The sequence below is a fragment of the Myotis yumanensis genome, unplaced genomic scaffold (genome assembly GCF_028538775.1).
Source record: "Myotis yumanensis isolate MYYU_CA2020_CCGP unplaced genomic scaffold, mMyoYum1.0.hap1 SCAF_21, whole genome shotgun sequence".
In the NCBI taxonomy this organism is placed as follows: domain Eukaryota; kingdom Metazoa; phylum Chordata; class Mammalia; order Chiroptera; family Vespertilionidae; genus Myotis; species Myotis yumanensis.
This window is the reverse complement of record NW_027223772.1, coordinates 9,373,559-9,388,578: the sequence shown is the minus strand read 5'-3', so window position 1 is coordinate 9,388,578 and position 15,020 is coordinate 9,373,559. Positions and strand designations below refer to the sequence as shown.

Below are 15,020 nucleotides of genomic sequence, written 5' to 3'. Positions count from 1 at the left end.
ATCACCGTAGGGTCCCTAGGCCTGGCTGGCGATCAGGGCTGATCTGTGGGGCAACTGGCGGGGTGATCAGAGCCCCCGTTTGCACCCACCTTGGCTGACTTGGCGCTTCCCACTTGCCAGCCCCCCCGCCGCTGCCGCTGGTTGGGGCCTGCGGGCTGGGGGCAGCTCCTTTTTTGAGCATCTGCCCCCTGGTGGTCAGTGCATGTCATAGTGACCAGTCATTCCACCATTTGGTCAATTTGCATATTAGGGTTTTATATAAATAGATGCAAAAAACTGCTCCTAATTTGTATTTTGTTATGTTGTCTAACTATTCTCATACCCCTTTGTTCAATTCAGTTGTCTTCGTTGATCCTTACTTAATATAGGATAAGAAAAATAACAGATTTTTTTTTTTTTGCCTCTATAGAGCATTATGAGCAATAAATGCTTTACTGGAGTTATGTGTAAAGTTCCATGAGCATTTAAAGAATAGGCATGTCAAGAAAGAGCATAAAAGGATGGTGATGTTTAAACTGGCCTCTTATAGATAAGATTTCATTAGAAGGGAAAGCAGGTTTAAATAAAGGGCATTTCAGGCAGAGATAATAGCATTAGTACAAAAATGACCAGGGAATTTAAATGGTTAGAGCTTAGGATACATGGAGGGAAGACCTGAGTATGTGACTAAATAGGAGGAATTATTAGTTAATTTAACTGAGTGTTCTGTGACAGGTCCTGGAGAAGAAAAGATGTAAAAGGTTCTGACTCAGCTCTTTTAAAGTTTAGTTAAAAAAACATGAAGATAGAGAGAATAGTTAAGAAATATGTGAAAGGGTGGTTTCAATATAGTGTGCTAAATGCCAATCAGAGGAAGCACAAAGGAGAAATATTTAGTTCATCCTTCCTTAGCAATGCTGAAGGACAAGTAGAAATTAGCCAGGCAAAGAAGAGAGCAAAGAAAATCACAAGTAGGGTATGGAGACAACTTTAAATATAGTGGTAGTTCTGGGAGATAAAGTCTAAGAATACAAGAGTTGGTCTCTGGTGAATAAGAATTGGGGGGTTAAAACAGAGGAGTGGGGAGGAGACCAAGATGGCGGCGTAGGTAAACACCGGAGACCGCTGCTGCAAACAACCATTTCAAAAATACAACTAAAAGACGGAACGGACATCACCCAGAACCACAGGAAGGCTGGCTGAAGAGAGACTCTACAACTAGAAGGAAAGAGAACAGCAAATCGAGGCTCAGAGGCGGCGCAGTGTGGAAAATACAAAGGTACCGAGGTGCGCGCGCAAAGCGCGCTGGTGGCTGAGGGCGCGGTTGTCGTTTTCTGTCGGGAGTGAGTCTCAGACTCTGGGCTCCAGATCCGGGCGAGTCTCTAGGGACCCAGACTCAAACGGGAGAAGCGGGATTGTCCGGCATCAGTTGGAACCTGAGGGCAGCTTTCTCTCCGAGGTTTGCAGCGGCTGCCGGGGTTCTGAGAAGCAGAGCCTCTGGGAACGGGACTGAGCGTGGCCATAACTGCTCCCTCCGCCCGCCCTGTTTATCCCGCCCCGCCCAAACCCTGCGCACAGCCATTTGCCGATCGCCTCAGGCAAAGGCTGGATTAGCGCCTCCCCAGAAGGCAGACGTTTTCCACACAGCTGTTTCCTATAGCCAGTCGGCCTGGGGGTCAAACCCCTCTAGTGTTAACTACAACAATTAAGGCTTGGCTAGAACAAGACTGCGCACAAAGACCACAAGGGGGTGCACCAAGAAAGCATAAAAGATGCGGAGACAAAAAAACATGACAGAAATGGAGGATATGGAGCTAAGAATCGCAATTTTGAGGGCTTGCCATAAATTTGTGCAGAGCCTCACGAAAACTAATGAGACCCTTGATGCTACGATAAAGAAATTAGAAAGTAAGCATACACGGACTGAAATAAAGAATATTATACCCAATAGCAGACCAGAGGAGCACAATAATCAAACCAAAGATTCGACAAAAAACACCCAATTGGAAAAGCAAAATGAAAAAAGAATCCGAAAGTGTGAAGATAGTGTAAGGAGCCTCTGGGACAGCTTTAAGCGGACTAATATCAGAGTCATTGGAGTGCCAGAAGATGAGAGACAGCAAGATATTGAAAACCTATTTCAAGAAATAATGGCAGAAAACTTCCCCCATCTGGAGAAAGAAATGGACTTACAGGTCCAAGAAGCGAAGAGAACCCCAAACAAAAGGAATCCAAAGAGGACCACACCAAGACACATCATCATTAAAATGCCAAGAGCAAAAGACAAAGAGAAAATCTTAAAAGCAGCAAGAGAAAGAGGCTCAATTACCTACAAGGGAATACCCATACGACTGTCAGCTGATTTCTCAACAGAAACTTTGCAGGCCAGAAGGGAATGGCAAGAAATATTCAAAGTGCTGAATACCAAGAACCTACAACCAAGATTACTTTATCCAGCAAAGCTATCATTCAGAATTGAAGGTCAGATAAAGAGCTTCACAGATAAGGAAAAGCTAAAGGAGTTCATCACCGCCAAACCAGTATTATATGAAATGCTGAAAGGTATCCTTTAAGAAGAGGAAGAAGAAGAAAAAGGTAAAGATACAAATTATGAACAACAAACATGCATCTATCAACAAATGAATCTAAGAATCAAGTGAATAAATAACCTGATGTACAGAATGAACTGGTGATTATAATAGAATCAGGGACATAGAAAGGGAATAGACTGACTATTCTTGGGGGGAAAAGGGGGGTGGGAGATGCGGGAAGTGACTGGACAAAAATCATGCACCTATGGATGAACACAGTGGGTGGGGAGTGAGGGTGGAGGGTGGGGTGGGAGCTGGAAGGAGGGGAGTTATGGGGGGAAAAAAGAGGAACAAATGTAATAATCTGAACAATAAAGATTTAATAAAAAAAAAAAATAAAAAATAAAAATAAAAAAAAAAAAAACAGAGGAGTGGCATACCTAGCTTTTTATATTCTGTGCTTAAAATAATTTTATGTAATAATGAGAATGGATTTAAGATCTGAGGTAAGGGAAGACAGTTAAGAAGCCAATGAAATAATACTTACAGGTGAGATATAATAAGGGCTTGAAATAGGGCAGGGAAAATAGAAATGTAGAAGGAACTAGAGAAATACATTTTTTGAGCTAAATTTGACAAGATTTTGGAATTCAGTTATTTTTCAGTTCTAAAATTTTCACTTGGTTTTTCTTTATATCCTTTCTTTCTTTGCTGAGACTTTGTATTTTTACTTTTTTCAAGCATTATTTGTAATTTCTTATCAAAGCATTTTTATTATGATTGCATTGAAATTCTTGTTAGATAATTCCAACATCTGATTCATTGTTGTCATCTGTTGTTTATCTCCTTTTCACATTGAGATTGTCTTGGATCTTGATATAACCAGTAATTTTTTATTATATGCTGGGCATTCTTTGTATTATGTTCTAAAACTATATGTGATATTTAAATCTGTTTTACCCAGATACCATACCAGCCACATAGGGATGGAAGTCCATGTTTTCTACTTGGCCTCTGTTAACATCCTGAGAGTGAGGTGGCTCATTAATATTTTCTAGTTGACCCCCACTGATACTTCAGAGGAGGGCCTGGTTAAGAAGAAATGAAAGTCCCAGCTTCTTAATCAGTCTTCTCTGATACCACCCCTCAGGGGGCTAAAGGTGCTTCATTACATTCAAGCAAGGGTGGAAGTTTAGTCTCCTCACTTAGCCTTTACTGGCCAAGTTGAGGGTGGGGCCACAGATTTTTCCCCAGGGTGTTTACAGGAATAGGCTGGTTATTGTCTAACATATTTCTGTCTTAAAGGGATACATCTTTCCTGGTTCTTTAGCTAAAGGAAGAAGGATTTACTTGGGGCCTTTTTGGTCTGTGACTGTTGGCATTTCCAGTTCACTAGCTTCTCCAGAACCCAGTCTGGGATATATTAGGCAGGGAAAAAAACCACACACAGGAAACTCACTGTCATGTCATTCCTCATGTTTTGTAGTTCCTAAGCAGTCTGTGCTCTCTCTACTCTTCACTGTCTTATGTTTATTTTATATATAATATCCAGGGTTTGCACACAGTGGGAAGAAAAAGACAAAGTATATCTACTCCTGGCTTGATTTTTAAAAATGTGTATATTACTTTACTTAGCTGCAATATACTGATAGTTTTTTAAAATTATGTTAGGAAAACCTTTCAGAAATAATATTTGATTATAAACAGCATAGTCTACTTACATGGACTGTAATGGTCAAATTTTTTAGGGATATTCTAGAGTGGTAGAAAAATAATATTTCATAGCTATTTCATTTGTGGAATATTTGTGTTTTAATCACCTTTTATGATGTGAGTGTAATACTGTGTTGATTTGTTGTAGAAATCTGGCACAGTTGAGTTCTAGAACAACAATTACTATTTTGCTGTTTTAATATGTTCTTTCTGTTTCCTCCAGGGCTGGTGGACTAGGCCTCAATTTTGTTGGTGCCAATGTTGTTGTATTATTTGATCCTACATGGAATCCAGCCAATGATCTTCAGGCCATTGACAGGTATAATACTGACAAAATGTAAACTGACCTAAAAATACTTTTAACCTAACCTCTTTTCTGAATTGTTTAGGTTGCTTATCATATGACTGTGATTAGAAGATAGGGAAAACCTTGTTTTTAAAAAACTTCTATTTAAGATAACCATGGATTTCTGAATCCAACTGGCAGGCTGATAGCTATTTATTTTCCATTCATCTCAAAGTCCCATTATTATGTCAGAATTGATTTACGAAGAAAGAATACGTCCACAGTACTTCAGGAAAATAGGAGCGGTCACTGCTAGTAGATTAGAAGTTTTGAGAAACTCCTGAAATAGAGAATGAAAACAGAATCTGTGTGATCAAGAAACCAGCAGAGTAAAACCACAGTCCAAAGTTGACAGAGAACACAGAGGAAAAAAATGAATATTTTAGAACATAAATAATGACCTGGACAGGAGAGAAAACATACAGAGCTACATCTTCGTGATATTTATGCGTTCCAAAGATAAAGAGAAATGCCAAAAGATGCCAGAGTGAGAAAGAAGGAGATAAAATTATTTATAAAAATAAAGACAAAAATATGAAATAGTTTATCAACAAAGAAATTTATGTTAATGGGTATATGATACAATAGAGCAATAATTTGTGGCATCCTATATAATAAAAGGCTGATATGCAAATCGACCAAATGGTGGAACTACCAATCACTATGACACACACTGACCACCAGGGGGCAGACGCTCAACACAGGAGCTGCCCTCTGGTGGCCAGTGCACTCCCACATGGGAAGCGCCGCTCAGCCAGAAGCTGGGCTTACAGCTGGTGAGTACAGCGGCAGTGGCGGGAGCCTCTCGCGCCTCCGCTGCAGGTGGGCAGTAAGGAGTAAGGGGTCCCAGACTTCGAGAGGGATGTCTGACTGCCAGCTATCCCCTGAGGGGTCCCGGACTGAGAGAGAGCACAGCACGGACCAGGCTGAGGGCCCCCCCTCCCCCCAGTGCACAAATTTCATGCACCGGTCCTCTAGTATGTACTCTAACAGTTTATCCCATTCACCAAACAATTGGATAATAATTAGATGGCCGTACACCCAAAAGACTTTCCTTAAATCTATTTAAAAAAATTTTAGACCCTAGATCCATGGTGGGAGAGAAAGGGATTGTGAACCTCTCTGTGTCTAGGCTGCAGGATGGAAGTGGAACTGCAGTCACCTACCATTCTCTGAGCTGTGTCACAGGAGCCCCCATTCCCCTGTGGAGGTATAAGATTTTTGGAACCCATGATACCCTCTTGTAAAGCCTTTCTCTGAGGACGAGGGGGTGAAGGAGGCACAAGGACCACCAACTATAACAACACAGTAACTTTACAAGGTCAAAATCATATACCCCCAAATTGTAACATTTTCAAGCATGAGACAGTATGGCCTGGCACATGACACCCCCCCCCCCCCGCCCGGGACTGTAACAGGTATTTAGGAGCAGATGACCTCATTCAGAGCATCTGTTAAAGCTCCACCTGGGAGAACCTGCAGGGACTAGAACCATAGTTAACCAGTGTTGTGAGTCAGGTTAGAGTTTTAATTAGCACTGTGGTTCCTACCAAAACAACTGGGATACTAGTCAACTGAGTGATTCAGGCAGACAGCCCCCAGGGAAATCTCTGGATGAGGACCACCAATCTGCACTTTCATAGCCTTACCAGTTGATTAACTGCTTTTACCCAGATTTTTTTTTCTTTAAACAAAACAGTTTCATTGAGATATAATTAATACACAATAAACTGCACATGTTTAAAGTGTACAATTGATAAGTTTTGATATATGCGGACAAATGAAACCATCACCACACTAAGAAATAGTGACTATACATCACCCCCCCACACACACACAAATTTCCCTTCTGCTACTGTTAATGCAAAAACACCCAAACCTGTGAAGAAGTTTGTGAGCTTATTTGAGCCACGCTATCAACAGCTGCGGGGGAGCAGAGTCTCAGCCAGTTGGGATAATGCTCCAGAGAATGGCTGTCTCTCACCTTGTTTTATAGATTAGGGAGGCGGGAGAAAGCAAAGGGGGACAGAAACCTCTGGGATTGGATAACAAGTGAAATGATAGACACCTTACGTGGGTGGGTACAGGACAGTTTATAGTCAACAATTAACATGATAACAATAACAGTGAAGGAATTTGTGTCTCTGTCCTGGAGCCCAGGACATTTGGTTGTACCCTGAGGGGTCCGGGAACAAGGGAAGTTAACAAGTTACCCTGACATTTCAATGATATGTTATCATAGATGCAAAAAGTTATTAAGCTCAGTTAAGGTAAAGGTCGACCTTGTCAGGGAAGATACCGGGCCAGGAGGTGACTACCCACCATAACTGCTTTTAGTTAAATTTCAGACCATCCTTTGTGGTTACTTTAGGTCTTTGAGTTTGCAAGACCACCATGAAGGCCTCCCCTGAGCTTGTCAGGTTAGCATGTGGCCCCTTTCGTCCACACTACTTTATAATCCCTCTCCTGCCCCTCCCACGTCCCTATTCCCAAGCAGCCAGTGATCTGCTTTCTATCATTAGTTTGCATTTTTGAGAATTTTATATAAATGGAATGATTTGGGAACATTCTTAAGTTTAAGATTAAGATTACAATAAAAGAAAAATCTGAATTTAAGAAAAATTTTTGGACAATAAAAGCTAATATTTGTAACAGAAATAAAGTCGATATGTACATTTTTCTGTAATACTTTTCCATGACTGGGCTTTTTATATGAATTTCTATTTTCCACTATTATTAAATAGTATAGCATACATAAACATAAAATGTTTCTTTTTAAATTAAAATTTCAGTAATCTTCCATTTTTATGTCCAAAAGATATTGCCTGAACCCAAAGTTGTTTCACCTGATTTTTGTTTGCTTTTGTTTTTAATATTTTTGCAGAGCATATAGGATTGGGCAATGCAGAGATGTCAAAGTGTTTAGGCTGATATCCTTGGGAACTGTGGAGGAAATCATGTACTTACGGCAAGTATACAAACAGGTAAATATATTTCCCTTCTTTTAATTAAAAAGTAAACATTTGCCTGTTTTAAAAAATTAGAAACAAATATGTGTAAAAATATATTTTAAATTTTATTCTAACTCTAATATGGCATTTGTTAAGATTATGAAATATATTCTAGAATATCCATATATATATAAAAGGCTAAGTGTCCATCCTTACCTCCGGCTGGTAGCTATGATGCGCAATGACCACCAGGGGGCAGACGCTCTGACCAGTAGCTATGACATGCACTAACCACCAGGGGGGAGATGCTCAACACAGGAGCTGCCATGACGCACACTGGCCATTTAAAAATAAATGGCACCATGGACCTGGCGCTGACAAACCAACACTCGGCTTCCCCCAAGTGGGACAGGCCCCACTACCACCCCGGAGTGACACCCCACCAAATCGCACCCAATGCTGCCAAGATCCCATGCCACAAAATGTGGCCCATAACCCAGCCCAGCCCGGAAACGGTCACTGTGGGCACTGAGTAATGGCATCACATAGCAATGCCTTGTGTCCTCTCCCTAGCAACTAGCTTCTTGGCGTTTCTTCAGCCCAGCAACCCGACTTGCTTTATAGCCAGGTGCAAACATTTCACACTGTAACCACATGTCTGCAAAGTGTTTTCATGTGCCTCATCTCATTTGATCCTCACAGAAGTCCTGGAGTAGGTACATAGGAGCCTTGGTAGAATCCTATTTCCTCTTCATTAGCCAGAAAACAGAGATTTAGAAAGTTTAGAAACTTGACCCGACTGAAAAGAAATAAGAAATGGTGGAACTTGAAAATGACTTCAGGTTTTCTCACTGGGCAGAATATAGTCAAAAACTGCTGCAATTAAATATTTTACCCTTAGTTCTCCCTGTGTGATCTATAATAATAATCTGCTTCATGTTGGTATTTCCTGCTGTGTTGCTGACAATTACCTGAAAGAGAAGTTGGGGTGCTTCACTGGGCTGGAAAATGTTTAGCTAAATCAGAAAGCAGGTCTAATTAACACGTTAAGTGCCCAGCCTGTTTTATCTTTCTGATAGAAAGTATAGTGTCAGTCACCAATGACTGACTGGACGCTTAACGTGTTAAGCAAGTTTATCTATACATATAAAAGGCTAAGTTTGACTTGTGCATGTGCGATACATACAAAGTTCTCACTGGCGCCAGTCGCACGCGTGTGTTTTGATCTGTCATTGTCGATCGTGTATTTGGTTGACACTTTTATTATAGAAAGAGGGAAAATAGCAATATTAAAATATTTCTTTTAATTAATTTCCTTTCAATGTGCACGAATCTGTGCACCGGGCCTCTAGTACTTCTATAAAACAGATTCTTAAGTTCACTGAATTTTAGGGCTGAAAGTTTCTTACAGCAATACTTCTTAAACTTTAATGTGCACATGAATCATCTAGGGCAGTGGTTCTCAACCTTCCTAATGCCGCAGCCCTTTAATACAGTTCCTCATGTTGTGGTGACCCCCAGCCATAAAATTATTTTTGTTGCTACTTCATAACTGTAATTTTGCTACTGTTATGAATCATAATGTAAATATCAGATATGCAGGATGTATTTTCATTGTTATAAATTGAACATAATTAAAGCATAGTGATTAATCACAAAAACAATATGTAATTATATATGTTTTCCAATGGTCTTAGGCGACCCCTGTGAAAGAGTCGTTTGACCCCCAAAGGGGTCGCGACCCACAGGTTGAGAACCGCTGATCTAGGGGATCCTTAAACACAGCTTCTGATTTAGTTGGTATGGGTGGAGCCTAAGATTCTGCATTTTAAAAAAGTATATATTTGTATTGATTTCAGAGAGGAAAGGAGAGGGAGAGAGAAATAGAAACATCAATGATGAGAGAGAAGCACTGATCGGTGCCTCTTGCACACCCCACACCAGGGATTGGGCCCGCAACCCAGACAGGTACCCTGACCCAGAATCAAACTGTGACCTCCTGGGTCATAGGTCAATACTCAACCACTGAGCCACACCGGCCAGGCAAGGTTCTCATTCTTAACAAGCTCCGAGAAGTGCCAATACAACTAGTGTTTACAGCACAAACAGAGTAGCGAGGTCACGGTTTCCCAGACTGTGGGCCAAGACATAATGCTATGCCACAGATGGGATACAGGTGCCCTGGGACACCCATCCCACAACTCTAAGCAAGATGGTCAACGCCAGCTTTGAGTAACAACCTCCGTTTATTCCAGGTAAATCTCCGGATGTTACATATGTTGCCATTTTCTATATTACCCATGACATGAAAAAAAGTGAGAAGTGCCTTAGAGATAGCGAATGCAACTGTTTCATGTTGTACACATGAAACTGGGTTCCAGAGCCACCCCAGTAAATAGAATTATAGGACTCAGGAGCCCTAACTACTGCGCTGGTGCTTTTAGTATTTATCTAAAATTGCATTAATTCTTTAATATCCTTAGGGTATCAATTACTATTCCAGTTATGCCTCTAAATAAACAAGGTTTATTTAGTTTATAATTGCTGACTTGAGAAGATTTGGAATGAGGTTCAAGTTTAATTATAAATGTTAAATTTGAATTACTCCCTATATATTTAGTTGGCATTTCTTTAAGAGCAAACATCTGCCACATGTGGTGGTAGTTAACCTAAGAATGATCCAATCTTAAATTAATGCTGTTTTCTTAATTCTAAAAATAGATCTGTACACAGCAGTTTTTGTTTTCTCTTAAAGCATTTAGCTCTATAAGAAGCCTTTCATCTTTTTGTTCCCTGGTATAGTACAACTACTTAAAAATTATTTTTTTAAACATGTTTAACCAATCTTGGAAAAAAGTAGAATATTATTTTTTCAACTTAGGAGCAGTTCTTTAGAATAATATCTTAGCCTATCACAAGTAAGAATCTTTCCTCAATCATGTAATTTTTCATAGTCCCACCACTACATATGTACAGGGTGGGGCAGAAGCAGGTTTACAGTTGTTCATATGGAAAATAATATAATAATTAATAAATAATACAAGAATAAATTCTGTGTTTCATGTACTCGCAACTATAAGCCCAAATTTTGTCCCACCCTGTATATAGTTTTTAACTATTCATCTGACTATAATGAGATAAAATAGCCTGTTATATAATGTATATTATATACTATATAATAAAAAGGCTTCAGAAGATGAGAATAATTTAAGTTTTTAGAACTTTGTAGGATCTAGTTATTTAGTAAAATACTTTTAAAATGTGAGCCACTTAGGGAAGATTCAGCCATACAACTTGGTAAGCACAAGTAAATATAAGATGGCAATCATGTGAGGAAATTAAATGTGATTTAAAAGATTGATTGGACTTTGAACCAAGGCTACATATGGCATACACACACCAGCCTCCCACGTGTTTCTCAGATCTTTGGGGGAAAATAAATATCCAAAAATAACTTTTAGAAAAGAAAAAAAAAACACCTGTAAAAATGTTGGAAAACAAGAAAAGTTTACTCTGTGGTCCAGAAATTATAAGGAACCCTGAAAACCAGAAAGCAGATGGGATCAGATTAGAGGAAGAAACCAAACTAAACTCAGTCAGGAACGGCTACTGAAATGGGTAGGTGTAACTTCTGGATATTCCAAATTTAGAGTTACCAGATGCTAAAAAATAAGGGCGCTTGGGGGTGACTGTGAAACCCACTCTCTGGGGCAGGGGTCCTCAAACTACGGCCCACGGGCCACATGCAAATACAAATATTGTATCTGTTCCCGTTTTGTTTTTTTACTTCAAAATAAGATATGTGCAGTGTGCGTAGGAATTTGTTCATAGTTTTTTTTTTAAACTATAGTCCGGCCCTCCAACGGTCTGAGGGACAGTGAACTGGCCCCTGTTTAAAAAGTTTGAGGACCCCTGCTCTGGGGTATTGTTGATGACCTAACAAGGTGGTTTAACCCTCACAGCATTATCCCGTTGCACGAGTTACAGCCAGCAGAGGTGTCTGCCCCCGAGAGAGACAGTCTTTAGAAATAGTGGGAGTAAAGAAGCAAGGCAGAGCAACATTTTGCTGGAATCAAGAAGAAAATTCCTCCCAGTGCCCAGAAAATTGCACCTCCCCACTTAGAATAATCACTGTAATGGGGTGAGATAAGCATAATATTTGAAGACAGGTGAACACCCTACAAAAACAATTAACAATTTAGGAAAATAAACACTGAAAATGGTCCTCACAGATATCAGGCCCTAATCCCTGGAGCCTGTAAATGTTATTTTATATGGGAAAAGGTGTCTGCAGTTACGGTTAAATTCGTGATTTTGAGATGGGGAGATTAGCCTAGAATTCAGTGATGGCGAACCTTTTGAGCTCGGCGTGTCAGCATTTTGAAAAACCCTAACTTAACTCTGGTGCCGTGTCACATATAGAAATTTTTTGATCTTTGCAACCATAGTAAAACAAAGACTTATATTTTTGATATTTATTTTATATATTTAAATGCCATTTAACAAAGAAAAATCAACCAAAAAAATGAGTTCGCGTGTCACCTCTGACACACGTGTCATAGGTTCGCCATCACTGGCCTGGATTACCCAGGCGGGGCCTAACTCACAATTGGCCTTTTAAGAAAGAATCAAAGGGAAATCTGACACAGACAGAAGACAAGGCAACGTAACCACAGAGGCAGATGTTGGAGTGATGGAGTCACAAACTAAGGAATGCTGGCAGCCACCAGAAGCTGGAAGAGGCAAGGAATGGTTTCTCCCCTAGAGCCACTGGAGAAGGCATGGCCCTGCCAAAACCTTATTGTCAGCCCAGTGACACGGATTTCAGGCTCCTGGCCTCCAGGCTGTAAGAGAATACATTTCTGTTTTTTAAAACCACTAAGTTTATGATAATATTATAGGAGCAGTAGGGACTAATGCAGGCACTCCAAAAAAAGAAGTAACCTCAGAGAAAACAAAATTAATAGAAGAGAATATGAAAGAAATATAAAGAATATATTCAAATAGTAAGTGAGGTTGTAGGACCTTGGAAACAACAGAGTACTAGGAAAAATAATCCCAAACAATGAAAAACTCCAAAGATAAGCTGAGTAGCAAAGAGCAAAGTTTTCTTCTAAAAGAAAGCCACACAAGTCTACATTACAGAGCAAAAAGACAGAGAAACAACACATGAAAGAAAGGTTAGGGAACATGATGGCTAGATCTAGAAGTTCCATTATCAGCCTTTTTATTTTTTTATGTTAAAAATAAATTACAGATTACATTCAGTATTATTTTGTATTAGTTTCAGTTGTACTGGCATAGTGGTTAGCCACCATTATCAGTCTTATCGTTGAAGAAGAGAACAGAAGGAAAAGAAGGGAAGAGGCCCCAAGTAAAAGAAACGTGTAAAACGTAGAGAACAAGCCCTGCAGGGCAGCTCAGTTGGTTCGAGCATTGCCTCAATGCACCCAGGCTGTGGGTTCCATCTGGTCAGGGCACATACAAAAATCAACCAATGAATGCGTAAGTAAGTGGAACAACACATCGATGTTTCCCCCTTGCTCTCTCTGAAAAATCAACAAAGTGAAAAAAAAAAAGGGTAGAGAACAAGTCCACAGCAACTGTCCTTCAGGTTTGGAACATTGCATGTAATGTAAAGTTTGGCCTTCAGAAATGTATTTAGAAATAAGTTTTTATTTACAGAAGAGTTGTGAGAACAGCACAAAGAACTCTGAATTAACTTCATCCAAATTCCCCAGTTACTCCCATTTCACCCCATTTGCTTTCTCTTTCTCTCAGCTATGATGTTTCTTCTTTTTCTGAACCATTTGGTTTCTCACCTCTAAATTGTCTAGTGTGGATTTCCCCAAACAAGGACACTCTCCTATTTATGTGTACGTATAAAAATAGTGTTATGCTTGCCCTGGTTGGTTGGCTCAGTTGGTTGGAGCATTGTCCCATGCACCAAACAGTTGGGGGTTCAATTCCCAGTCAGGGCACATACCTACGTTGAAGGTTTGATCCCCAGTCAGAGTGCCTGTGTGAAGCAACCAATTGATGTTTCTCACATCAATGTCTCTCTCTCTCTCTCTCTTTCTCTCTCCCCCCCCCCCCCCTTTCCTCCCTCTCTTTATATCAATAAACACATCCTCCGATGAGGATAAAAAAATAATTTTATGCATTATAAACACTCAGTTTTACATATTGTTCTGCAACTTGCTTTTTCCCCTCACTGTCCTCTCGAAAACTCAGTTATCCAAATCAAGAAACTAACAGTCTAACAGTGATCCATTACCTTGTAATCCACAGAACCCACTCAGATTTTACCAATTGTCCTAGTAATGTTTCCTTTTTCCTAACTGGTTCAGGATCCAAACCAGGATCATGGTTACATTATTTTTGTGTCTATTTAGTTTTCTTACACCCGGAATAAGCTTTCCTCGGCTTTCATGTTCTTGATAGTTTTAAAGAATAGGCCTTCCCTGTGTAGGATCTCCTTCATTATCAGTCCATTGAGGTTTCCTCGTGCCCAGACTCAAGCCCAGAAGCCTGGCCATGAACAGTATGAAGCAGTTCTGTGCTCTGCTCATTGCAGTGGTCCGAAGGCACATGGCGGTGCCCTGCCCCGGTGTTGGTGATGTTAACCTTAATCACCAAGCAAGTTTGTGTCTGCTGGCTTTCTCCACTGCAAGTTGCCATTTTTTCTGGTTGTAATTGATAAATATCTTATGGGAAAATCTCTATGTTTATGCTAATGTTCTGTCTCTCATCAAACCTCTACCCATTGGCCTTAGCATTCGCTGCTGATTCCCTCCTGAATCAGCTACCACTGTGATGGTTGTCAGATGGTGATTTTTCTATTTCCATTATTCCTGCTTTTTAAAAATTTGTTGGCATTCTACCATGAGAGCTTATTTCCCCTTCTCTTCTATTTATTTAATCGGTGTGGACTCATGGGCTCCTACTTTAGTAACATTGCAACTCATTGACTATATTGATATTCAAACTATATCATTTTTGGCCAGTGGGAACCCTATCAAGGTGGCATCTGTCATTTTGACTGACAAGCCTAGTAATTCTTTTTGCACTTCTCACTGTGGTGAACTGAATAGCGGTCCCCCAAAGATGTCCACATCCTAATCCCCTGAAAGCACCTGGATTATCTGGGTGGGCCCAATGTAATCACAATGATCCTCATGGGGGGAGAGGGAAGGAGGATCAAACACAGAGAAGAGGAGATGTGAGGGCAGAAGAGGGTCAGAGAGAAGGACATGAAGATGCCACTCTGCTGACCTTAAAAATGGAGGAGGGGGTCATGAAATCCTCAACGTGATGAGCATTCCTTCTTTTCTTTTGTATTGTGAACAAATCCAAGCATTTTCTTGCCTTATATGAGTTTTTCTTAAGCTGGAAACTAAGCTACATTTTCCAATTACTATTTTTTGCCCTACCCTCTTGAATTCCGGTGTTGTTTAAAATATATATAGTTAGCCTACAGATGGATTCATCTGCCTTTTC

The 15,020-nt window shown here is 40.2% G+C and overlaps 1 protein-coding gene across 2 annotated transcripts in view; it reads left to right on the top strand.

The window, feature by feature from the left end:
* The window catches only part of ERCC6L2 (ERCC excision repair 6 like 2), a 114,749-nt gene that overhangs the window by 49,674 nt on the left and 50,055 nt on the right, over positions 1-15,020 (top strand). For both annotated transcript variants that reach the window (XR_011469270.1, XM_070400815.1), the window contains exons 12-13: positions 4,447-4,542; positions 7,454-7,553. Coding sequence is in view for 1 of the 2 variants with exons in the window: in XM_070400815.1 (XP_070256916.1) it covers positions 4,447-4,542; positions 7,454-7,553 (196 nt within the window). In the remaining variant the exon portion in view is untranslated. The remainder of the gene's footprint in view (positions 1-4,446; positions 4,543-7,453; positions 7,554-15,020) is intronic.